This window comes from Pyrus communis, chromosome 10 (genome assembly GCF_963583255.1).
Source record: "Pyrus communis chromosome 10, drPyrComm1.1, whole genome shotgun sequence".
Lineage (NCBI taxonomy): Eukaryota > Viridiplantae > Streptophyta > Magnoliopsida > Rosales > Rosaceae > Pyrus > Pyrus communis.
This window is the reverse complement of record NC_084812.1, coordinates 12,677,837-12,704,659: the sequence shown is the minus strand read 5'-3', so window position 1 is coordinate 12,704,659 and position 26,823 is coordinate 12,677,837. Positions and strand designations below refer to the sequence as shown.

The 26,823-nt window shown below is 37.8% G+C and overlaps 3 protein-coding genes across 3 annotated transcripts; 2 read left to right on the top strand and 1 right to left on the bottom strand.

Annotated features, from left to right (window-relative positions):
- The first annotated feature begins 8,026 nt into the window (after positions 1-8,026).
- On the top strand, positions 8,027-9,945 carry LOC137747878 (uncharacterized). The gene is made up of 2 exons (XM_068488014.1): positions 8,027-9,753; positions 9,816-9,945. Exons 1-2 carry the CDS (start codon positions 8,027-8,029, stop codon positions 9,943-9,945), a joined length of 1,857 nt encoding a protein of 618 aa, XP_068344115.1.
- A 1,428-nt stretch (positions 9,946-11,373) lies between these two features.
- LOC137747876 (short-chain dehydrogenase ptmH-like) lies at positions 11,374-12,224 on the bottom strand. Its single transcript, XM_068488013.1, has one exon. The coding sequence runs from the start codon at positions 12,222-12,224 to the stop codon at positions 11,379-11,381; it is 846 nt and encodes a 281-aa protein (XP_068344114.1). The 3' UTR covers positions 11,374-11,378.
- A 13,619-nt stretch (positions 12,225-25,843) lies between these two features.
- Positions 25,844-26,494, top strand: LOC137747875 (uncharacterized). Its single transcript, XM_068488012.1, has 2 exons — positions 25,844-26,068; positions 26,309-26,494. Exons 1-2 carry the CDS (start codon positions 25,844-25,846, stop codon positions 26,492-26,494), a joined length of 411 nt encoding a protein of 136 aa, XP_068344113.1.
- The last annotated feature ends 329 nt before the right edge of the window (positions 26,495-26,823 follow it).

Sequence of the window (26,823 nt, the reverse complement as noted above, 5' to 3'; positions counted from 1 at the left end):
ATGGAAGAATAAAGTTTTATTTCTCTAAGACATGTTAGGGTGTTTTACATCCCTAGTGGCTGAACCAACTAGGTGTGGCCGAACCCCCAATTTTTCTAGGTTTATGGTTTAATTTTTTGGACAATTTTTCTAAGTATTTGGAATTATTTGTTTGGTTTGGTTTGTTTTGAATTATGAAGAATTATTTTTATGGATAATATTTCTCTAATTGAATGAAAGGAATTATATTTATGCATGTGACCGATTCAATTAATTTATTCCTAGATATGACTAGTGGGGAAGTAAGTTGTCTAGCTGATAGTGCTACCACACACACCATCTTGCATGAACAATACTATTTTACTAACTTCGTACCTAAAAATGCATCTCTAACAACCCTTTCAGGCTCATCAAACCTGATAAAAGGATATGGAAAGGCCCATACAATGTTGTCTAATGTTACTGAATTAACCATTAAAGAGGTCATCTATTCTCCACGTTCTAGAAGAACGTTGTTGAGCTTAAAGATAATCAATATCATGTTGAAAACCACTGAAGAGAATGGTTCTGAATTTCTTTGTATCACTTCTTACGAATATAGCCAGAATCGTATTAATGAAAAGCTAGAACGTTTCCCGAGTAGGTTGTACGTAACAACCATTCGATCCGTGGAGACCTATCACATGGCTGGCCTTATGCCTAGGTTCCAGAGCACTCTCTTGCTTTGGCACGATTGAATGGGACATCCCAGACGAGATATGATGCGCCGTATCCTCGAAGTATCACACGTGCATCACCTAAAATCTTATCCCAACCATCTATCATGCAAAACATGCTCCTTGGGGAAGTTGAATATTCAACCCTTAACTACAAAGATTATTCACGACCCCTCTAAGTTTCTTCAGAGTATTCAAGAGGATGTTTGTGGACCTATTCAACCAACACGCGGACCATTTAGATACTTCATGGTGTTAGTTGATGCATCGACACGTTGGTCACATGTCTGCTTATTATCCACACGTAACGCTGCATTTGCGAAACTCCTAGCTCAAATGATTAAGCTTAGGGTTCACCACCTTGATTATTCGATTAAGTCAATTCGACTGGATAATGTTGGAGAGTTTACGTCATAGACTTTTGATGATTATTGCATGTAAGTTGGGATTGATGTTGAACATCTTGTACCCTATGTTCACACCCAAAACGGCTTGGCAAAAGCTTTCATAAAGCGCATTCAAACGAAAGCTCGGACTTTGGTTATGCGAACCGAATTGTCAGTATCTGCCTGGGGCCTTGCAATATTGTACACAACTATGTAGATCTACCTGGGGCATATCGCTACCTAACCTCATTCACCATTACAGTTGGTTACAAGATACGAGTTTGACATCTCGCATTTACATGTGTTTGTGCAGTCTATATGCCAATAGGGCCGCCACTAAGTACCAAAATGGGTCCTCAAAGAAGAATAAGAATTTATGTCAGTTATGAGACCAAACCCAAGCCTGGGCTAAATGCTATTTTTTAGGTTTTATCGCCCCCCCTCCCCCAAACCCAACCCATGCTAAATGTGTGGGCTAAAAGTTAAAAACCAAACAAAAGCCAAATCCCCCCCCCCCAACCAAAGAAATTAGCCCAAATGCGAGTGAACTAGCTAGAAACAAGCCTAGTCGCAGCCTGCCCACTCACCCCAATTTCCCCATGCGGCATTAAGCTTTCAGCGCCCGACATGGGGGGGCCCACTGTCAGGGCAGCTGTTGGCCACCTGCATGAGCCCAACAGCTTTAATTTGCATCGGATGTCTGATATATTTGGATCGTTGGTTGATCCAACGGTCCAGATTCAAATTTTGTTTTATAAAAAAAATGTAATTTTAAAATACGTTGAATCCAACGACTGAAATCGAATATAATCAAATCTAACAGTAAAAAAAAAAAAAAAAAAAAGATCAAATGGTTGAAATTTAAATCCGACGACTAAAATAATTAAAAAAAATTATTTAACTCAAATTTCACCCAAAACTCTATAAATACCTATGTATTTGTTCAAACATCCACACAAAACTCACTTTTCTCCTACAATTCTTCCAATTTTTCTTTCTACCATTTCTTCCCATTTCTAAATTTTTCAAGATGGCAAGAGAGCATATTAGAGGTCGTAATTGGACTTGTGAGGAAGATGTTGCTTTCTGCTTGGCATGAGTTTCTATTATCAATTTAGTGATTTTTCAATATTTATCAGAATTTAAATATTATTAGATTAAAATGTTCATAAAATTAATTTACGATGGTCTACATAATTTTTTTTTAAGTTAATTTAAGAAAAAAATTAGTCTAAGTTCATTCTTTAATAATTTGGGGCTAAAATTTTCGGCCAAAAAGGTTGGAGCAGAAAAATTGTTTCTGGGCTAAAAATTTTAGGTTTTCGCCCAAAGGTTGGAGATGGTCTGATTCCCCATAAATTATTCGCTACTTAAAGCCCTTGACAAGAGATCTCTTAACCGTACGTTTTGCAGATTGTCAATTTGATGAGATAGTCTTCCCGTCATTACAGAGAAATAAGATCACTAACGTTCCTGTAGAATGTCGTGAATTATCATGGATTACTCCCACTTTGTGTTGTTTAGATCCCTGCATTACCCAATCTGAAATTGAAGTGCGACGTATTCTAGATCTTCATACCATTGCTCAACGCATGCTGGATGTTTTTATTGATCTAGCAAAGGTGACGAGATTACATATACCCCCTGTAAACGTACCTACAAGGATGCACGTACTTGACGTACGCTATAACATCGCCTTGGAAGGCCAGATCGTCCCCGAGGGTATAGTGGCCGCACCTCCCACACGGCCCAGTACACTAGCGGCAAGCCAATCATCTGCTCCTACCCTGAAGCATGGCAGACCCCCTTCGGAAGAAGAAAACGGCACAAACTAGTAAACCTAGTCTAAATCCGGCCACCACTTACTCATCTATTCCAATGCATGAAGTTATTCTAGATTACGGTGATGTCTTAGACGAAACAAACCAGCCTCCCGAGAATCATGATATTTCGGTCCATTACGTAGTATTGGATGAGGTTTGGAATCAAAATGAGATGATTGTTGATGATGCATTCGCACATACTGTTGTTACCGACATCATGCTTAGCAATGACATTGAACCACGTTCCGTTGATGAATATCAACGTAGAACCAATTGGTTCAACTAGAACCAAGCAATCTAGGTCAAACTCAATTTACTTGCAAAAATCAAGGTGTTTGGGCCCTTAGCTCCTACTCCACAATATGTGAAGCCTGTGGGCTACAAGTGGGTTTTCATGAGGAAGTGTATTGAGAAGAATGAAATAGTGCAATACAAAGCACGCCTCATAGCCAAGGCTACTCTTAACGCCCTGGGATTGATTATGAGTGAGACGTATTCCCTCGTAATGGACGTCATAATGTTCTGCTACCTTATCAATTTGGTAGTTTCGGAAAAACTGAATATGCAGCTTATGGACGTGGTAACCGCGTATCTTTATGGAGATCTAGATACGGAAATCTATATGAAAGTTGCATAATGACTTCCATTAACTGGTTCAAATAGTTCTAGACCATGGAACACCCTCTCGATTAGATTGAGGAGATCACTCTATAGATTGAAACAATCTGGGCGAATGTGGTATAACCGTTTGAGTGAATATTTGACAAATCAGGGTTATGGGAACAACGAACTATGCCTATGTGTATTCATTAAGAAGTCATATTTCAGATTTGTGATTGTTGTAGTTTATGTCGACGACATGAACCTTATTGAAACTCCCGCAGAGCTTCAGGAAACTACCATTCACTTGAAATCAGAATTTGAGATGAAGGATATTGGGAAAACTCGATATTGTCTCGACATGGAGATCAAACACTATTTGAATGGAATCCTAGTACATCAATCGAACTACACCAAAAAGGTGTTACTACGTTTTAATGAGGATAAAGCGAAGCCTTCGAATACTCTTATGGTCATTCAGACTCTAGATGCTAAACAAGATCCTTTCCGTCCCAAGGAAGATAAGGAAGAGATTTGGAGCCTGAAGTTCCATTCCTAAGTGCAATTGGTGCTTTATTGTACTTGGCTCAATGCACTAGACCTGACATCTCCTTTACTGTTAATCTTTTGGCTAGATATAGCAGTGCGCCTACACGCAGACACTGGAATGGTGTTAAAGATATTTTCCGCTACCTTAAGGGTACTACAAATTTGGGCTTGTTCTACACCCATAAATCCTTGAAAGGAGCTGTCGTCCCCTATCTATCCTCAAGTTGATTCTCGCCTTGTTGGTTATGTAAATGCTGGTTATCTGTCTGACCTACATAGGGATGTCTTTATTGGAGACACTGCAATATCTTGGAGGTCTACCAAGCAAAAGGTAGTTGCAACTTCTTCGAACCATGTTGAGATTCTCACCTTGCATGAAGTTTCGCGCGAGTGATTTTGGTTGAGAGCAACCATGAAACACATTCGAAACACTAGTGGTCTTACTTCCATCATTGACCTTCCTACGACGATCGTTGAAGACAATGCAGCCTGTATTGAACAGTTAAAGAAGGGATACATCAAGGGAGACAACATCAAGCGTATAACGCCGAAGTTCTTTTATTTTCACCAGCAACAACAACATCAAAACATTGAAGTCAAGCAGATTCGTTCCTAGGACAACCTAGCCGATCTCTTCACCAAGTTATTGCCCAATTCTACTTTTCAGAAGCTCGTCCAAGGAATCGGTATGCATAAATTATCTGAGTTAAATTGCTTGTAGTTCTCTTATTTCGAAGTTATGTCTAACTCGGGGAGAGTATCCTGAAGCATACTCACTTGATCTTGATAAGCTTATATTTATATATATTTTATATCAAATTCACTTGTCTTTTCTTAGTTAGTTCCTTATATTTTTAAGTTATTTGCTTTGTTTTTGTGTTTTGTAGGATTTGTCAAGTAAAGAAAAGAAAAATAACACAAGTGGAATTTTAAGTAATAAATTCGTCAAAACTGCCTGTGCAGGTCAACTGACTTTGGAAGCAAGTTACGGACAAGTCAGAATGAATTAGAGAATGAGCCTTATATGCTTGGAAATCTACAGATGTCTATTTTCTGGATCATTTCGAAGATTGTTAATATCATTTTTCTAGAAAAAGTTATGGCCGTTCTAACACTGAAAGGTTCCCAAGAGGCTGAGCAGTTTATAACTGACAAGAAAGCTTTGAAAGCAATAAATCCCATAAAACTAACAGCCAAAACTGATGCAGCCAAGAACAAGCCAGCTAACACCTATTCAAATATCAAAGGAAATGAAAAATTAAGTGAGAGTAATGGGCATAAAGGCTGCCCAAAGAGTTACAATTGTTTTAGCATTTCCTCTCACTTATTGTCATCACTAAATGGCTGTTAGTGGGGTGAGTTATGGAGAAAAAAACTGTGGTAGCAGAAAAGAAGAAAAGGGCTACAGGTTGTAGCAGCAAAGAGGGAAAAAAAGTGTGAACAAAAGATAGAAAAAAAAAGAAGGAAAGCAAGGAAAAAAGGCAAGGCTGCTGCGTTGGGGAAGGAAGGAAAGGAAGGAGGAAATCTTGGCATTCTTTTCTCTCAGTTTTATCTTCTCAAACTCATGTCTTTCTTTTGGTTTAATTTGAGAATTATGTGTAACTAATTTTTAGTAGTTAGAGGCTGTTTTGAAGCCCCTAATATGATTGCAAGTTTGTTATGACATTTCATTTGAATTACTTTTACGAATGGATGAAAATTGGTTCACTACTTGTTTCATTGATGAATTTTTATGTGTTTTCTATGGACGCATACTTAGTAAGCATATCTAGGATTCTAATGCTATGAGAATGTGTGTGCCTGCCCTTGTCGAATGAGGACCTACATATGTTCTAGAGTAGTACTTGTTAATTGTGATTAACATGTGAACCAATTTCTAGGATTAGTAAGACAACGCTAGTACTTACGATGCCTTATGATGACTCAAACTCTTTTCGTTCTTAATGATTTCTACTTATTAAATCTATGAACACACCATTCGAGATTGCATGTTAGGGACTAAGTTAAGTTGAAAACGTCATTCTCTTAACATACTACATGAGAAAGAGTAATAGGTTGAGTTCTAACATTGAGCCAACTTGAGCATCTTCATCTAAAAATGAAAGGAATTTGAATGAAACATAACATGTTTGCATGATTATTTGGTGGTGGATAGCAATTCTCCTAACTCGTTTTTCTTAATTTGTGAACTACTTAAAAATCTGTCTCTGTCTTATTTTTGTTCGATTTAATTTAAATATCAAGTCAACTCTAAAAATCCCAAAAATTTGTGTGAGTATAGCTCTGTGTATCTAGTATATGCATATAAAATTTCATAGACTTTAGATAAGTGTAAGTCGGTCTAATAATTATTTTTTGGTGGCTGGTCAGTAGGGACAATTGCTTTAGATAAAACAATCTTCTGCGGGAAAGACCCTTATTTTCATATGCTACAATTGATAAATCTTATTGTTAATAAGGAAAATTAATAGGACATTTGTGTGCTACTTTGTGGTGTGCTTTTAATCCTATCAAAGTTTTGGCGCCGTGTCGTCGGGGATTGTTATTTCTAATTACTTATTTTTTATTGTTTTCTTTTCTTATCTAATTAGTGTTTTTGTTTTTGTTTTTTTTGTTTTGTTTTTATTTCAGGTACTCTTCATAGTATATGCATACTCGAAGGTCCAAGAGCATTGATCTAGCTTCCTATGATCCTGAGGTTGAACGAACATTTCGAAAGCTTCGAGGAACAATCAAGCAGAAGCGTGCATCGGTGTCTTTACCACCATCTTCTCCACCACATTTGAGTTCGGAAGAGGAGGAAGAACCACAAGAAGGCATGGCTAATAACCATACTCTGAGGGAGTTGGCAACGCCTAATACGGATCAACAACCATTGTGCATCACATATCCAAATGCAGAAGGAGGATTTGAGCTTAAGTCCGACATGATTCACTACTTGCCTAAGTTCCATAGCTTCTCAATAGAGGATGCCAACAAGCATCTCATGGAGTTTCATGTGGTATGCTCAGGAATAAGACCAACCAATGTGGATGAGGAGCAAGTCAAGTTGAGGGCATTCCCATTTACATTAGAAGCTAAGGCAAAGGAGTGGCTTTATAATTTACCTCCAGGATCAATGAACACATGGAACCAGGTGAAGCAAGCATTCTTGGAGCAATATTTTTCGGCCACAAAAGCTGTGAGCATAAGGAAAGACATATGTGCAATCTGACAACAACATGGAGAGCCATTTGGAGATTACTATGAGCGATTCACACATTTGGTTGCATCTTGTCCTAATCATCAAATTTCAGAGCATCTTTTAATACAATATTTTTATGAAGGATTGTATGGTACTGATTGTGTAATGCTTGATGCAGCAAGTGGAGGAACATTCATGGACAAGACACCAACAAATGATAAAGCATTATTAAAGAACATTGCTGGCAACACACGACAATTTGGAGGGAGAGATGAGCTACCTCTTAAGAAAGTTAACGAGGTAAGTGCTAACTCTAGTATTGAATTACAATTAGCTAACTTCACTAATCTTGTGCAACAAGTTATGGTGGCTCCAAAACAGGTGTGTGGTGTATGTTCAATAATGGGACATGCCACGGATATGTGCCCTTCGTTAATGGATCAAGGTGGTCTTGAGCAAGCTAATGCGTTAGTAGGTTTTCAGGGGCAACAAAGACAAAAGTATGATCCATACTCCAACAACTATAATGCAGGGTGGCGCAATCATCCACACTTAAAGTGGAACAATCAAGACAACGGACAACAATTTGTTCCCAATAACTATAATCGTCCACCTGGCTTCTTTCAAGCAAGATCGCAGGCATCATTTCAGCCTCAACAACAACAAGCTCCAAGTAAGTCTCTTGAGGATTTAATTGCTTCTTTAGCTAACTTTACTCAATCTCATCAATAGAAAACAGACAAAGCAATTGAAAACCTTGAGCGCCAAATGAGTTAGTTAGCAAGTTTGATGGGGCAACAACACCAACCAGGAAGGTTGCCTAGCCAAACCGTTGTGAATCCAAATGCGAAGCAGATGAATGTTGTGACTTTAAGGAGTGGAAAAGAAGTTTTTGAGCAGCCAAGGATGCAAAAGAGGACTAGAAAAGATACAAATGAGCAAGGGGAGCAACAAACCAAAAATCTTGAGCAAGATGAGGCTTCAACAGAAACTAAAAAGTCTCATAAAGATACAGAATTGAACAAAAAAGATTTTGATAAGGTAAGTAAAGAAATTCAAAATTCATTTAACTCATGTGTCCCTATTCCTTTTCCTCGTAGGTTTATGAAGTCTAAGAAAGAGCAAATTGATAAGGAAATCTTGGATACTTTCCTAAAAGTCCAAGTGAACTTACCTCTTTTAGATGCCATAAAACAAGTGCCTAAGTATGCAAAGTTCCTTAAAGAGTTTTGTACGAACAAGAGAAGATTCAATGATCAAGAAACTGTGGCATTAAGCGAGGAAGTATTAGCTGTTTTGCAGAGAAAGCTACCACCGAAGTTGAAGGATGCCGGTAGCTTTACCATTCCATGTGTAATTGGAGGGAAAGAGTTTGGGAGAGCATTATGTGATTTGGGGGCATCCATCAATTTGATGCCATATTTAGTGTATGAATCACTAAACCTTGGAGACTTGAAGGAAACAAAGGTAGTAATCCAGTTGGTAGATCGTTCAAATATATATCCCAAAGGCCTACTGGATGATGTACTTGTGCAAGTGATTGAACTTATTTTTCCCGCTGATTTTTTTGTTCTTGAGTTGGAACATGACCCTATGCCTACTGCACTTCCTCTTATATTGGGAAGACCATTCCTTAGAACGGCGCGTACGAAGATTGATGTCTACGATGGTACTTTAACCATGGAAATTGATGGAGAAAACGTCAAGTTCAAAATCTTCGATGCTGTGAGGTACCCTAGTGATTTTGAATCTTGTTTGTCTATTGATGCGTTTGACTATTTTGTGCAGGATTGTTTTAATGAAGGTGTGGGACAAGACAATTTAGAGAAGGCATTAGTGCATAGCATTACACATGGAAAACTTAATTATTCTGAGCACATTGAAGAAGAATTAATCCAGACAGTGGCAGACCTTGAGTCTCTTTCACTAATTCGTGGTAAGTCTTCTTCCTATTTTATTTCTCTTCCTACTTCTAATGAAAAAATTCTTCCTTCTGTGATTCAGGCACCTAAATTGGAGCTTAAACCAATTCCTGAACATTTGAAGTATGCATTTTTGGGAGAGGATGAAACATTACCGGTCATTATATCATCACAACTCACAGCAGAAGAAGGGGAGAAACTGATCCGGGTACTGAAGGATCACAAAACTACCATAGCTTGGAGCATTGCAGATGTCAAAGGTATAAATCCGGCTACATGTATGCATAGGATTATGCTGGATGAAGGTGCAAAACCTACAAGGGAAGCTCAACGCCGTTTGAACCCACTCATGATGGAGGTTATCAAGCTTCTTGATGTTGGCATCATATATCCTATCTCGGACAGCAAGTGGGTGAGCCCTGTTCAAGTAGTTCTAAAGCGATCTGGAGTCACAGTTGTTAAGAATGAAGCTAGTGAGCTAGTGCCTACACGTGTGCAAAATAGTTGGAGAGTCTGTACAGACTATCGGAAGATAAACAGCACCACACGCAAGGATCACTTTCCAGTTTCATTCATTGATCAAATGTTAGAAAGGTTAGCTGGTCATTCTCATTATTACTTTCTTGATGGCTATTCTGGATATAATCAAATTGCAGTTGCTCTGGAGGATCAAGAAAAGACGACTTTCACATGTCCATTTGGCACATTTGCATACCGGAGGATGCCGTTTGGACTTTGCAACGCCCCCGCCACATTTCAAAGGTGTATGGTAAGTATCTTTTCTGATATGATTGAGAAAATAATTGAAGTGTTCATGGATGATTTTTTAGTTTATGGTGATTCTTTTGATACATGTCTACATAATATGTCCCTAGTTTTAAAACGTTGTCAAGAAACTAATCTGGTCTTAAATTGGGAAAAATGTCATTTCATGGTTTCGCATGGATTAGTTCTAGGCCATATCATATCTGAAAATGGAATTGAAGTTGACAAATCTAAAGTAGAACTTGTTAGTTCTTTACCCCTCCCTACTACTGTCAGGGAGGTTCGTTCTTTTCTTGGGCATGCAGGTTTCTACCGTAGGTTTATGAAGGACTTCTCAATGATTTCAGATCTTAATGTACTTCTTTTCCTACGATTATGAGCATTTTTCCCATTGGATTTTTGCTACCTAATGAGGTTTTGATGAGGCACCCATTCTGGGATGATCATACTCTGTTAAGTTAACTACTTTCGTCTCGTTTGACGTTTGTTTTAGACATTATGCATTCTTCTCACTTTTCCCCTTAGTCTCTAGGTTTTTGCCTGCCTTAGGTTTTAGCATAGTGAGGTTTTGTGAGTTTTACTACCAATGCATACTTTCTTTAAATTTTAGACGCGCATTCTCCCGTTATGTTGATGACTTCATCAATTGTTCTACCTCAACTGCTGAAGACTTGATGCGAAGTTTTGTTTGAGTATTTACACACTCAAGGGGGAGTGTTGCAGTCCTATTAGATTAGGATTGTGATTGTGTAAATCCTAGTGTATCTAGAGATTTCTTGGAATATTCTCTTTAGTAGATATTATCTTATTAGAGTTGTAATCTTATGAGGGTAAGGATTTAACCTATCCTACTACTATAAATAAAGGCACAATTGGGTGATACAACATACACCTCAGAATTACATCTCTCTCATCTCTCTCTCTTGCCACCGACCCTCTCCCTCTCTAGTCCTAACTACAGTTCAGTAAATTAGGTCTACAACAATTTACCATTTTTTTTCTTCTATATATGTTTGTTTGATCACTCAGTGTATCAATTCACGTATTATAATAAGACTTTTGATCACTCAGTATATCAATTCACATATTATAATAAGATTAAACGACACAATATTCATGTCGCCACTTCTAGATATATTAATAAAAATTTATATGCTATAAATTGAGTTAAATAGTAAGGCCACATAACTATGTTTCAGATTATCCGAAAATTACTTCGAGTTCTCATCTTGGTTGGCCATCTTGACAAATAATACCCTTATACTTAATTACCAGAAATTAATCGGAGAAACGGTCAAAACCGTTAATCTTTTCGTAGAGTGCTACATCATGTAAGTACATAGATAATTATTGTAATGAAAACAACAAGTTGAAAGAAAAAAAAAACGAAATTAGATATTAATTTGTCCTTGAACCTCGATGCATTAACCCAATGAATTGTGGAGTATTAATAATTATAGCTTCTTATGTAATTTGAATCGAGTTGAGAAGAAGACATCTCTCACCCAAAGAGGAGACCAAGAAAGCACAGCAAACAAACTAGTCATGTGACCAAAACTAATAACCTTTGGTGGTCTGGGACTCAAAACTTTCTGTGCAACATGCCTAGCAAACACACTACCATCCGTTGCTTTGCTTCCTTGAGAAGCCCTGGCTCTCTCAGCAATGGCCTCCTTGAACTCCTTATATAGTTTCCAATCCTGACCGCCCAACCTCTCTACATTTGCACTCCCAAAATTTGATCTAACAGCCCCAGGCATAACCAGCACAACATCAATACCAAACGGCTTCAGTTCAACCCTCAAAGTATTTGACATTGCATGCACTGCTGCCTTGCTTGCACAATAAGACCCTGCCCATGGTGTTGGCACTTTGCCCACAACGCTTCCGATATTTACGATGCTGCCTCTGCGCTGTGATGCCATGTATGGCACCACTTGTTGTACAAGTCTCAGTTGCCCAAGCGTGTTAATCTCCCAAGCCCTTCTTATAGTCTCTAATGGAAGCTCGGCGAGAGGTCCGGTGCTTCCTATTCCGGCATTATTAACAAGAACGTCGATGCGGCCGTACTTGGAAATAATCGTCTTTACGGCCAATGCGACACTTTCGTCCGAAGACACATCAAGCTCAAGTGTGTCAATGTATTCTGAAGGACTTAAGTCTATGTCGTTCATGCGGTGTGAGATGTCGGTGGCAAAGACGCGGCATTTCTGCTCGGCGAAAGCCTTGCAGTACTCATAGCCAATGCCACCTTTGGCACAACCTGTGACTAGAACAACTTTAGAGTCAGAAGCACTCATGTTTCTTTGATTTCCCTTGTCATTGAATAATGGATTGGATTGCATAAACCTTATATAAGAAGGCATGCATGAACTGTGTTTATTGCGCCAAGATGTATAATTCTTGTTGCTAATTTTATTATATTGGCGTACTAGAATATACTCGAGGGAATATGTTATTTCAATCATAATCGGCCGGCTTTAAATGGACTTGTTTACAATGGTATTTATCGTGAATGAGGATGTCAAATTCTTGATTTGCATATGGTTACGCATATAGCTCCAATCAACAATCGTAATCGGCTATCATAGCCAAATTTTAAATTACATAGGTTATTGTTTGGGCTTGAAATTCAAAATTTGAGCCGAGAAGAGACAAGGTACAGAAAATTGGAAAAAAAAAAAATCTAGTGAAACAAAAAGGAAGGAACAAAGTGCAAATATGGGGCAGGCAGCTTCTCGATTACAACTCAGACGACAATGTTAAACTGTACAGTCCAATTCGAAAGTGAAACAATTTACAAAGAGCTGTGGGATTTCTTCCTTGACCTAAATATTAGTGAAGTTTTGGCAGATTTTCACACTTTCATTTTAACAAGAAAATAAAAATTAACATATATAAAAATAAATGAAGAATATGTACATACAAAATAAGAGTGTAAAAATCGATAGACTTATCACAAATATTATTGGTGATGGGTAGTTGGAATTGGTGGCTAAGGGAACCCTATTGGTATCGGTGACGGGTAGTTTCACTAGAGTTGTGCGTGTGTATATATAAATGTAAAGTTAAGGTCTATGCACATGTTACTACACATTTTATTCTTCTTCTTTCCAGCCACCACGACAAGGACATCGAGAACTTATTGAGATTTAATGAGTATTTTAGTTTAGTGTTTGTAGTTGCTTATGATTAATAAGAAGGTTTACATATAAAGATCTCTTTCTAAAGGATGTTTTAGTACGTCGAACCGAATCTCACATTTATCATGTAGATAAAATCACAAATGAGTTTGGTTGATACAAAATAACAAAAAAGTTCAGTTTATTTGTGAATGGTCGTGCATACATGCTATCCGTCCATTAGAATAAACTTCTTTAATGTGAACTAGCAATGCTAATAATTATTTAGTCCTTTATGGTAAGTTTAGAGTAGTGAAGAAATGATGCACATCACCAAGGAAGGGGACGTTGTGGTATTTGGCATATGAAAACGTGAAGTCGAAACAAAATCTAAATAAGATTTGCAGAGAAATGGCCAAAAGGTCAGGGGTCAAAAGGAAAAGAAGTATAAATGGACAGCAACCGAACTGAAAGCGACCAGAGGAGAGGAAAGGAGAGGAGAGAGGTGGGTGTGTGTGTGTGTATGCAATTTACCTATGCATGGGGACTAAAACTAAAAGCTCTTTGCCCTTTTTTCCATTTCGAGAGCAAGACAATACCCTTCTCACCGTTTAAGTGCCCCTCCTAAAGTCCTCCATTAACCAATCCCATTTCTCTGCAAATCTTCAAACCCCTATTACTCTCTCTCTCTCTCTCTCTCTCTCTCACACGCACATAGACACAGACACACGGAAAACTGTGTCATGTCACATTCAAAGATTAAGATTCTCTCTCTCTCTCTCTCTCTCTCTCTCTCAACAGCTACTTGTATAACTGCAAAATCTAGAAGCCAGAGCTGCTGCTACAAATTTCCTTCACATTTTATTGATTGATTAGGTTTTGGAATTATATATGCCTAAAGATTTATTCTTCTGCTAGATTTGGGTGGGAAAAAAAAGGCTGAGTCTAGCATAAGACTCATAGATCTTCTAGGCATCCCTCCTAATTAGGAGAGCAGGAGGTGACCCATTGACCCAACTAGATTTTCAAATCCACTCATAGTAGAGGAAAATCCCTACACATACTAGGAAGAAAGTGAGTTAACGTCTATTAAAAGCCATTCTAATTCGATCACTACGATTCTCACATTCCCAGGGGGGTGTGTGTGTGTAGACTCTTTACGCGGGATCTCCATTTTTTTCCAAGAAATGAAAATTAGATGTGAGGCACATTCCACATTAAACTTCAACGATCTGAACTGTTTAATTTGTAAGTCTCGATTCATAGATCATCTTTGCAAAAATTCAATTCAATCTAAAATCATTTGCCTATTTAATTATCAAAATAAAATTTCATTGTTTCTTATATAACAAAATATTCGTTAATTTTTTTAAACCTAATTACATGTCTTAAATATTTCCAATTTAGCTAATATTTTGCAAGAATGATCTATGAGATGCAACTTGAAAAATAGATAGTTCGAATAGTTAAAATTCAATGTCGTGTAAATCCCGCAACTAATCTCTATTTTTATCCAAAAAATGGGAATTCATTCCCTTAAAGACATCCTACATATATGGGTTTAAACGTGTTTTTTTTTATTACTAGGTTTACATCTATTGGGATTGTAAGATACGAAAACCATCTCTAACCAAAAACCAAGCCAAAAGGCTCATGGCCCCATTGGACAAAAATTGACCAAAGGGCCAACCCAACTAGGTTGGGGCTAAGCCACATGCTAACATCATGATGACATCATAATTGTTTTTTTGGGCCGAAATCATTTAAGAAGTACTTAATTATAGACCTTGAATGGTAATTGGCTCAATGTTGGGATGATCCTTTTATAAGCATGTTTGCTTGCCAAAATCTCTCTCAAAACCGATGTGGGACAAATGATAAGAGTAGAGATTGACTCGTACCACCAGTGCCATTTTTTTACATCACCACATCAATTGTGCATGCACGTGCACTTTGACCATCCATCGAGTTGGTCTCCAATATTCTCCATCACAGTAATACGTAATTGGTTGTGAAGAATGTGAAGTGATTAATATTAATTTATGAGGATTGAGTGGGCCATGCATTAACAATTGATTAAACAAGAAAAATATTAGTTTTGGATAACATAGGCAATGATATAACAATATCTGATTAAGTTGTTGTAAATTTTAAATTTAAATAATAAATTATGTTTAATCATATGGTCCTCGATTGAAGATGGTAAGAAATATGATCTTGTACTTTTCATTAAAATATTAATTTTTTGAAATGTCAGAGGGCTAAAACAAGCTATTTGGCCTTCCTTTGGTTGGAAATGGTCTAAGTATGATGTTTCTGTAAAGGAAAATCCAAACCCTTTCACATTGGACATAAATGTAATAAGGACGTTATGATAGTGGTGTTTGAAACGTATCACACATTGTCATGTTTTTTTTATCTTTTAACACAATAACATCATATGATTTTGGTTTGTAACAACACCTTAACAATCCCTTTCAAATAAGTTTTTTTTTTTTTTTTTTTTCAGCAGAACCCTAAGCCCTATATAAGTCACAAGAGGCTGAATTTGGTTGCACTTTTACTTCTTTCTTAGAGCATCTTCACCTGCTAGTCAAGGACAAAGATAATAAAATTGCCTTTATTATTCACTCTAAATAGTAATTGTCTTTGTACAAGTCTACCCATTTGTAAGCAAGAAAGACAAGGACAAAGATGATTACTATTCACAAATATATTTTTTTATTTTTTTAATGTTATCTTTGTCTTATCCCCACATGTCATTATCACTGTAGATTTTTGTTTACTTTTAAATGTTTAATTTGCAAGTGTGTTGAACTTTATAAGACTTTTTAAGTGTGAACTTTATAAGTTTTTTTTTATTTTTCAAATAATTTTCTTTAAAGTTTTAGAATTGGATTTATCCTGGTCGTTGAATTTTTCAATTTTTTGAAATAAGAGGCTCCACAAAGCTCAACGTAACAGCGTTGCAAAATTTTCAATTTTTTTAAACTGTTGTGCGAAAATGGTGAGCAAGACAGGCCCCACAAGAGCCTGGTTATGAAGGAGAACTGTGGAAAGGGATCATTTTCGGATCCCTTCCTCCTAATCTACCAAACTTGGGAATCTGGACCATTAAAATTTGATTCAACGGTAAAGTTATTATAACTTCTAAAGTAAGCCCCTGTTTGTAGCCGTTTGATCAAATTTCAATAGCTCGGATCCTTAGACTTGGTGGATTAGGAGAAAGGGATATGAAAAGAATCTCTCTCCAAAAGCTGGGACACCATGAGGTGCCACATGAAAAAAGAAGGCTTTGGGCTTCACGTGGGGCCCCCTTGTCTGCTCGGTTTCACGTGGGCTCAAGCCCTAGCTTCAGGAGGCAAGGCAACTGCAAGGGCTCCTACGGCCATCTCCAATCCAAGGCTGGCTAGAGGGCTTGTTTTAGCCCTTTGGCCCTCCAAGATATTAATATTTTAATGAATAGTACATGATCATATTTGTCTTCATCTCCTACAGAGGGCTAAAGGGCTATAGGGCTCGTTTTAGCCCTGTCACAAAAAACCGTCTCCAACCGAGGGCCAAAGGGCCATAAGGCCATACATAATTTATTATTTAAATTTAAAAACTACAACTGTCACATCCCCGCCCGGGGGGGGACCACTTCTCGGGCCTGCTCCACCACCGTAGCATGATATTGTCCGCTTTGGGCCCCTACCACGCCCTCATGGTTTTGTTTCTGAAAATTCACACGAGAACTTCCCAATGGGTCACCCATCCTGGGAATGCTCTCGCGTGCTACTTGCTTAACTTCGGAGTTCCTATGGAACCCGAAGCCAGTGAGCTCCCAAAAGGCATCGTGCTAGGTAAGGATGAGAATACACATATAAGGATCACTCCCCTAGGCGATGTGGGATGTCACAATCCACCCCCCCTTAGGGGCTTGACGTCCTCGTCGACACACCACAACTAGGGTTAGGCTCTGATACCAAATTGTCACATCCCTACCCAAGGGGACCACTTCCAGGGCCCGTTCCACCACCGCAACACGATACTGTCCACTTTCTGCCCCGACCATGCCCTCACGATTTTGTTTCTGAGAACTCACACGAGAACTTCCCAATGGGTCACCCATCCTGGGAATGCTATCACGCGCTACTCGCTTAACTTCGGAGTTCCTACGAAACCCGAAGCTAGTGAGCTCCCAAAAAGCCTCGTGCTAGGTAGGGATGAGAATATACATATAAGGATCACTCCCCTGGGCGAAGTGGGATGTCACAACAACTTAAATTTAAAAATTACAAATTAAATTCATCAAAAAAAAAAAAATTTGCCCCAAAAAAAAATTCAATCCAACGGTAACTAGCTGTTGTATTTGAAATTTTGGCCTACCATTACTGTCGGATATAACCAACATGAATAAGTACAATGTTGTTAAATATAACCGACAAGAATAATGACAAATTTAGCCTGGCCCGGGGCTAGATTGGGCCAGCTGGTTGGCCCTTTGGCCCTTTTTTGTCCAGTGAGGCCCACGAGCCCTTTGGCCTAGCCCTCGGTTGGAGACGGTTTTCGATCATCTGGATCCTTCGATTGGAGATGGCCTACCTTCCTTGGAATTGCCTCCAATTTTTTCGCATCGGAGCAGTTTGTCTTTAGGCCAAGGGCAATTCAAAGAACAAAAATCTTCATAAAAATTTCTACAACTTATTAAAAAAAATTAACATTTTCAATATGGGGAGTGATTTTCCCACCTTTTTGTTTTGTTTTGTGCGCTTAGTTTTTCTTATTCTAATATTTAAGTTGAATAAATCAAAAGTAAGAATCTAAGAAATAGAAATAAAGAGATTATGTAAAACGAGAAGAAAAAAAAAATGTGCGAAATGACTTCCTTGCCTAAATGACATTAGTAGTGAATGTCTCCCGTATAAACTATATATTATTTGTTTTATCTCCTGTGGAAACTTGTTCTAATACCATGATAAATGGGCCACCACCAATATCTTTGATATTTGTCCTTAAATTTACCACCTATTTACTAGTTTTAGGATTTTATCACAAAACTTCTCAATAATATTAGCAGCAACCACCCACATATAAACTAGGGTTAAACTCTGTTTACTACCCTCATGTTTAGTGGTTTTCAACATTTAGTACATTAAGTTTTTTTCATCCTAGAGTCATACCTAAATTGTTAATTTTGGGATAATTTCATACATCTGTTAGTCAAACTGTTAATTCTCTCGTTAAGTGATGATGTGGCGCCCAGGTGGACAATGACTGGGCACCATATGTCATTAAAAAAATTAAAATAATTAATTAAATAAAAGTTAAAAAAAATTATAAAAAAAAAATTAAAAAAAAAAAAAAAAAAAAAAAAAAAAACCATCCCTTCTACCCCTTCCCCTCGCGCCCTTAACCCAAAAGAAGAAGAAAAAGAAAGAGGAAAAAAAAAACAAAAAAAAACTGAATCTGCAACCTAGAAGGAGGAAGAAGAAGAAAAAGGGCAAAAAAAAAAAAAAAAAAAGCAGCCCAAACCCAATTCGTCCCCCTCACCCCCCCCCCCCCCCCCCGGTACCAACATGTTTTCCCCACTTCGCCCCGCAATCGCGAACATGAACCTAGACCATGAACTCCATATTTTTGGGATTTTCAGTGTGGGTGAATTTCGAAAATACTTTGAGATGGGGAGTTTGAGTTTGAGATGATTTTTGGACTGGTTTTTTGGTAGATCTCCATTAATTTGAAAGTGACGAATTGGATTTTTTTTCCCCTTCTTTTTCTTCTAGGTTGGGAGCGGGATTGGGTTTTTTTTTTTTTTTTTTTTTCCTTCTTCTTCTTCTTCTTCTTCTTCTTCTGGATTCTTCTTCTTCTTCTGGGTTGGGGGCTCGGGGGGAAAGGGATGGGTTTTTATTTATTTAATTTTTTTAACTTTTATTTAATTAATTAATTTAATATTTTTAATGACACGTGGCATCCAGTCATTATCCACATAGGCACCACATCATCACTTAACGGGAAAATTAACAGTTTGACTAACGGATGTATGAGACTGTTCCAAAATTAACACTTTAGGTATGACTATGGGATGAAAAAAACTTGATGTACTAAATGTTGAAAACCATGAAACATGAGAGTAGTAAACAGAGTTTAACCCTATAAACTATATATTATTTTAGTTATCTCCCATGTGAGACTTCTCCAACACCAATACAAGTTTGCTAAACATCATCTGGTTTTTCAATTAAAAAAAATTCATCTGGTTTTATATTTTTGTATTGTGATGAACTCTCTTGTTTTGTTGACATGGTGTGAACTGTCTGAGAACCAATGTGTCACAAAATGGACCTATTTTTATGGGCCAAATTTAAGAGTAATCTATATCAATTGAATTGGGCAAAAGCCCAGTATCATAAAAGTTACGGGTGGGTGGAATTGGAGCTAAAACAAAAAAAATATTACCTTTAAATTTTAATCCACAACTGCTTTGTCTACAGTTCATAAACCCTAAAATCCAAAAAATTCTAGTTCAAGGTTTCAACATATTTTACATTCCAAAACAACTAATTCTGAACAAAAACATAATCTCAAATATAAAAGGAGTTGGTGTTAACACTCATAAAGTTTCATCATTCATTTTATTTTATAAAAATATAACAAAAATTGCACTTCATGTTGTGGCTTATATTTAATAGAGAGGTGTGGCAAAGGGAAGAGAGAGATTGGAGAATAAACTTGAGGAATTGTGTGTTAATTCCCCAATCCTTGTGCCTTTATTTATAATAATAAGGAGGAGAAAAACTTGCTTTCCAAGTAATACAAAATACATTAGGAAAGATTTTCTAAATCCCAAAGGATTCCTATTTTATCTCTACTTAGGATTTACACAATCACATATTGATAAAAACATATGTCACAACACTCCCCCTTGAGTGTGCAAATACTAAAGTAGATGGTGCATCAGTTCTTCAGGCAAATGTAGAAGCAGTTGATGAAGTCGTTTTGTCTAGTCAGCACAAGTAGCGAATACGAGTCTCAAAACAAACGGAAGAATGCATGGGTGGTAAAACTCACAAAACCTCGCTATAGCAAAACCCAAGGTGGGACAAAAGCTCATAGGCTAAGGAGAAAAGTGAGAAGTTGCATTAAGTCAAAACTATACGTCTTCTGGACGTAAGTAGAAGAACTCACAAGGGTATGATTAGCCCAGGATGGGTGCCTCGTTAAAATCTAGTTAGGTAGCAAAAACCCAATGGGAGAAATGCTCCTAATCATAGGGAAAAATAGTACATTAAGATCAAGTGAGTATACTTCTGGATACTCCCCCTGAGTTTGACAAAATTTCCAAATGAAACTACAATCATCGCAAATGAGAAAGTTACGCATACCAATTCCTTGGACAAGTTTCTGGAAAGTAGAATTCGGCAGTGACTCCATGTAGATGTTGGCAAGGTTGTCTGGGATTGGACTGCTTGACTTTAATCTTCTGATGCTCATGCTAATGTAGACATAATATGTCTGGTGTTGACTTGTTGGATGTATTATGATCTAGTCGATACATACGATGTTGTCTTCATGGATCGTTGTTGGGACTCAACTATGGATAAAAAAAAGCAGGAATTTTGAATAAGAGTTCTTGACTACATCTCTCACGTGATGAGATACAATGAGTCTTGGAATGATTCAAAGGTTTCGCAACAAAAGGTTTATCTGGACCTCCAAAATATTACGGTGTTCCTTAATGGTAAAGACATAACCATGCGGGAACATACCTTATGCGATCAGACAGATGGTCTGATTCAGCGAATCCCACAAGCTAGGCATCATTCCGAAAATCAAGGGGGTGTGATCTATTCTGAGATGCATAGGGATAGATAAGCCCAAATCCGTAGTAACAGAAAAACGTCTTTAACACCAAATTTGGTGGTGGTGGTGTGTTAGGCGCAATGCTGCTTTATGCCAAAAGATTATCAGCACATAAGATGTCCGATTCTAGTGCATTTGAGCTAGGTACAACAAATGCCAATGGTACTTAAATATGGCTGCCTTACATTCTAATATGGAACCTTATGCTTCATACCCTCTATAAAGGTCTCTTTTGCACGTAGCATACAGACGATCAGGGTATACTTGTACTTAACACTTTCTAGGTCTAGTTTGAGTGGTGGACCAGAATACCATTAGAACTAGCTCGAAACTTCAGGTCGAGGTAATGTCGAGTTTTCCCAAGATCATTAATCTTAAAGTTTGATTTAGGTGCGAGTTAGTATTCTCAACTCTAGCCATTTCAGATTTTGTACACACAGGGGCATATATCCCTAACTGGTCAAATATTCACTTAGACGGATATACCACATCCACCCGGATAGTTCTACTCCGTAAAGTGACGGCCTCTTGAAAACCAAGAGGGTGTTCTTGTGGTCTATAACTATTTGAATCAGTACATGTAAGTCATTTGGAAACTCCATGTAGGTTTGTATCAAGATCCCAAAGATACTATAACCACGTTTATAGTGCTGCAATCAATCACATGGTGTATGAGAGAAACCTTGCGCCACAAGGCGTCATTTGCATTATTTCATTCATCTCATTCATCATTAATTGATTCTTCTAGTTGACCAATCAGTTCTATGTTGACATTAATCAACGGAATGCAGTTCGTTATCGTCGTTTTTCATTTATGTCGGTAGTTACCATATAAATGAAACATCATCTATGATAATCTTATTCCAATTCCATATCTCATCTAAACTAGTATACAGGACCAAGAACTTCAGGTCTCGGGAGTAATTCGAATTTAATCTCATGAGATGAAAAGGATCGAGACAGCGATCGAATGTCGGATTCATTCGTGTAACATTCCTCTACTTTTGGGGAGGTGAATCCTCCAATCGAGTGATCTACCACGTTTTTGGCGTAGGATAAATTGATTGGCCAGCCGCCAATGTACGAAGGTCAGCCATAATTGTGGCTTTCCTACTTTCACGATGAAGGTTCGTAGTACGTTTGGTACATTCTTCTTTGCAGACGCATTTGTAGCTGGTATATGTGATCTCGTTACTTTTGCTAGATCAGAGGAAGTGTCTGGTTATACTCTGATGATCTAGATTGGGATCGAGATGAGACATAGTGGGGACGTCCATGATAATTTGCGTCGTTCTTTAGGAACGTTGACGTTAGTGACAATCCGCAGAACAAGCGGTAAAGAGATCACCTAACAAAGGTTCTTAGTAACGAATATTAGAAGGAGAATCATAACCGACATAGATTTACATTCTTCCCCGTGGACCCTATTGTTCTTTTGTATGTAAGGACGACACAAATAGCACATAGACTGCAAAACCAAAAACGCGTAGATGCGATATGTCGAGTTCGTATCTGGTAACTAACTGACATGGGCTTTATAAGGTTAGGTCGTGATGGGCCTCAGGCAAATCAACATGGTTGCTTGTAATATTGCATGGCCCCAAGCAGAGATCGGGAACTTGGTACGTATGGCCAATCGATCGCACAATCATTTGAAGGCGTTTAATGAATGCTTTTGCTGGGTCGTTCTGGGAATGAACATGGGACTGGATGTTTAACTTCAAAACCCAACGAACATGCAATATCTATCGGAGGTTAACGTTTTCAATGTAAATTCTCCAACTTATCAAATCAAATAAATTTGATTAGATAATCAAGGTGGTGAGCCTTGAGCTTGTTAATCTGAGATACCAGTGTGGAGAATGCAGTTTGTGGACAACAGCCACACGTGTGACCAACGTGTAGAAGCATCAGCCAATACTATAAAGTATCTAAATGGTCCGTATGGTGGTCGAATCAGTCCACTAATGTCTTCTTTTTTAATCATGTATAAATAGATAGAGGGTGCTAAGGTATGATACGCGACTAGGTTTGATGTCTTTACTTATTAGGATGCCCAAAACGACGCATCATGGATCATCCTAGATATCCCACACATACATCCATAGCGAAAATTCCTTTGGAATTGCGGGCTTCTAGCCGGCCACATAGGGGCTTGAATGGGTATAATCCACTCTAAGTGTTCCATCTTCTCTAGAATACGTTGTTGGCTATATTTGTGGGAAGTGCAATTTGTTAATATGCTAAGGAATTTTATTCCATTTTTCTACATTGGTTTCAATATGGTAATAATACTCTCGAATATCCTTAAAACTCAAAAGGCGTTCTTCCGGAACGAGTGAGTATAAAACTTCCCTTTATGGTAAAATTAGTACCATTGGACAATATAGGGAAATATCATGCCTCACAATCAGGTTGGATAAGCCTGAAATGTTGTCAGGGGATGATTAGGTATGAAGTTAGCAAAAAACCAGACTGCTAACTTCCCCACAAGACATACCTAAGCATGAGTTAATTGTAGTCACATGTGGTAATTTTCGTTAATTAACTCTTATTCGAGAATAATAGTGACATCCAAACACTAATCTTAAATTCGAGAACAAAATAAATTATTCACAAAGTAAACCAAATGTATAAGGGGGTTCGGCCAATAGGCTTTCCATGTCAAATTTTGCTCTTCCAAATGTGTTAGGTAGAGCAAAATTAGTCTAACAGATTGACCACAAGAATGGTATTCCTCAACAACATTGGTAAAAGCACAGAAAAATGCATAACCAATGATATATTTCATGAAAACTTAATTAGATTCTGCAAGGTTCAGGTTCGGGAGTACTATCCCTTATTCTTGAAGTTTTAGGTGTCAGGGATCATGCTTCAGGCATGATACCACCTTTTGGCAAGCCTGATTCTACCATATGTTGTAAAACAAACTCAAAATGGGATTGTGAGAGAGAGACAGACCTAGACTTGGGTTCGGTAGGCTCCAGCCAAAACTGGAGGGGTCTGTTCGGTAGCCTTTATCGAAGAAGAGAACTAATGTTCTGTGCACCTCTGCCAAAGTATAGCATGCACTGCAGTGTATCCCTACCCAAGCAAGACACCACCATTCGGTAGACTCTAGCCGAAACTGGGTCTATACTATTTGATAACTCCCAGCCGAATTGCTGGGGTACCATTCTCTCACAACTGTGCCAGTCAAAATTCGATCAAATATAAACCTCAGAATTGTACCTATTTATGGATGTACAAGTTTCAATCATGATTTGCTTTGGGCAAGAATTTATCTTTGCATGATTGGAAAAAGGTCCAAAGTGAGTCAAAGAGCTATGGAATCCTCAGCACTGAGGTACTTCCATTTAATATGCTTCAAGCGTAAGTCTTTGAATGAAGATCATGGCGGATGCGTATTCTACTCATTTACACCATAACTGGCTACAATGATTTCACAACTAGTCGTAGTCAAGCGGGATGTCCTTGTATTCATATAAAGTAGTTTCTTATTCGAAACTTCCAAATCAGTTAAATCGAACTTGTTATGGTTCGACAATATGCTGAATGGTAGAAACAAGAATGTGATTGGTGTTTTAGGAAGTAAAATTTCCATAAACATTAAAGTTAGAACATTCAAGTTCTAAGACATGGTTTGGTTTAAACAGATTTAAGCATGAAGAACTTCGGGTTTCAACATGAGTGTTGCACGCTACGAAACTTTAGGTTTCTATGGCACTTTTCCGAAACTTCGAGTTCGGAAGTTTGAACTTCAAGTTCATAATACCTGCAAACAAATGCAATATATACAAAAATAAGCAACAAGAAAATATGCAAATATGTATAGAATTTATATTTTAATTATTTGGACTTCGGGCCAAAATTAAAAGTTGGGTGAAAAAAGTTAAAACTGCTGCAAATAGTGGGTACATGTGTAGTAAAGACTTATATGGTAAATAGTAACCCTTTTGTAAGTTTCATTTGAAGTGGCTCTATAAATAGAGAACTTCGATTGTTCAAAGTTGATGAACACCAAAAGAGAAAGGAAAGCAATATACTACTTTCAGTATCTCTTATTTTCACACTTGCAATAATTTTGTGGTAGTATTAAAAAAACTAAACAGTGTAATATTTGCACCTGCTTCGCCCTCGCTGTTAGCAAAGGTTATTTCTTTAACTTTTGTCTATTTATAACACGTTATCAGCACGAGTCTCTAACCATTTCTCATTTCTCTTTGCTGAAAGAAAAGAAAAGAAAAAAATGTTTCCTCTAAGAATTAAATTGTTCTTCTTCTTCTTCTACCTCAACTGTTAGATATACCCTCGCGAAGAACTGTTTGCACCATGCTTGCTCAAGTTCTTAACATAACAATTATTTATATCTTTGATTTCTTGTTTGGTGTAGCTATTGACTACTAACCCAGTGTTTGTTTATGTAATCAAAGATGGTGCAGTATCATTGCTTATCTTGGACTGCAGATTTAATTTTACTGCAAATTTTAGGTGGAGCGGTATAATCGCCCATCCTATCCTGCATATTTAATTTTATTGCAATTTTAGGTGGTATGGAATAATCACCCACTCTACTTTGCATATTTAATTTTATTGCAATTTTAGGTGTTGTGGAATAATCACCCACCCTGCTTTGCATATTTAAATTTTATCGCAATTTTAGGTGGTGTAGTATAATCGTCCACCCTGCTCTGTATATTTAAATTCTCCTGTTGTTTAAAGTGGTGCGGAATAATCGCCCATCCTATGCTTGTTCCGATGAAAATGGTGCGGTACAATCGTCATTCTCATTAATCATGTGAATCTGGAGCCTGAAGTTTCGAGTACTTATCATTTTGGCCTGAAGATCAAAATGAAAAATTTGTACGAACCAGAAATTCTAACAAAATATTCCTCCAGAATGTATATTATTGCAAGTTCTTATACACCTCAATTTTCTTTCAGAAAAGAAAATGGCGAACTTGGCAAAGCTTGATTTTGTTGCCCTAGATATTACTGGAAAGAACTACCTTACCTGGATAATGGATGCCAAGATCCATCTGGAGGCAGGAAATTTTGAGGAAACCATTAAGGAGGATAACAGTGCATTCTCTCAAGATAGAGCGAAGGCCATGATCTTTATCCGTCGCCACCTTGATAAGGGACTGAAGAGCGAGTACCTCACGGTAGAAGATCCAGTAACCCTCTGGAAGGCACTGAAAAATAGATACAATCACTAGAAGACGGTGATTTTTCTAATGGCTCGTTATGAGTGGGCTCACCTAAGGATCCAGGATTTCAAGACGGTAGCTGAGTACAATTCTGCTATGTTCAGAATTACTTCCTAGTTGAAGCTCTGTGGAGAAACGATCACTGATGATGATATGCTGGAAAAGACTTTTAGCACTTTTCATGCCTCCAATGTGCTCTTGCAGTAGTATAGAGAAAGAGAATTTACTGAGTACAACCAGTTGATACATGTACTCTTCGTGGCTGAACAAAACAATGAGCTTCTAATGAAGAATCATCAGTCCCGGCCTACTGGATCTGCACCATTCCCAGAAGTGAATGCTGCTTCCCTTGAAGGGAATACCATATCCTCTCGTGGTAATAATTACAAATGAGGACATAGCCACAAGCGAGGCTGGTGGAATGGGAAAGGCAAGAACCATGGTGTCCAGGTTCCAAGGCATACTACATGCACGAGTTTTAAGAGTGCAAATCGCCAAAAAGGCAAAATTCATATGAACACTCTTAGAAATCCTAAAGGAGTTTGCCATAGGTGTGGTGGCAATGGGCACTGGGCGCGTACCTGTCGTACTGCAAAACATCTGGTGAATCTGTATCAAGTCTCCCTCAAGGAGAAGGGTGTCGCGATCAATTTCCTCAACTAGGCTAAACCGATTGATATACTTGATCCAGTGACTGATTTATCAGGACAGTTGAACATAAC

Coding starts and splice junctions, on each gene's coding strand:
- LOC137747876 (XM_068488013.1), bottom strand. CDS start 12,224: ATGAGTGCTTCTGACTCTAAAGTTGTTCTAGTCACAGGTTGTGCCAAA.
- LOC137747875 (XM_068488012.1), top strand. CDS start 25,844: ATGGCGAACTTGGCAAAGCTTGATTTTGTTGCCCTAGATATTACTGGA. Junction 26,069..26,308: donor ACCTCACGGTAGAAGATCCA/GTAACCCTCTGG, acceptor CTCTTGCAGTAG/TATAGAGAAAGAGAATTTAC.
- LOC137747878 (XM_068488014.1), top strand. CDS start 8,027: ATGGGGCAACAACACCAACCAGGAAGGTTGCCTAGCCAAACCGTTGTG. Junction 9,754..9,815: donor ATTGATCAAATGTTAGAAAG/GTTAGCTGGTCA, acceptor ATCAAATTGCAG/TTGCTCTGGAGGATCAAGAA.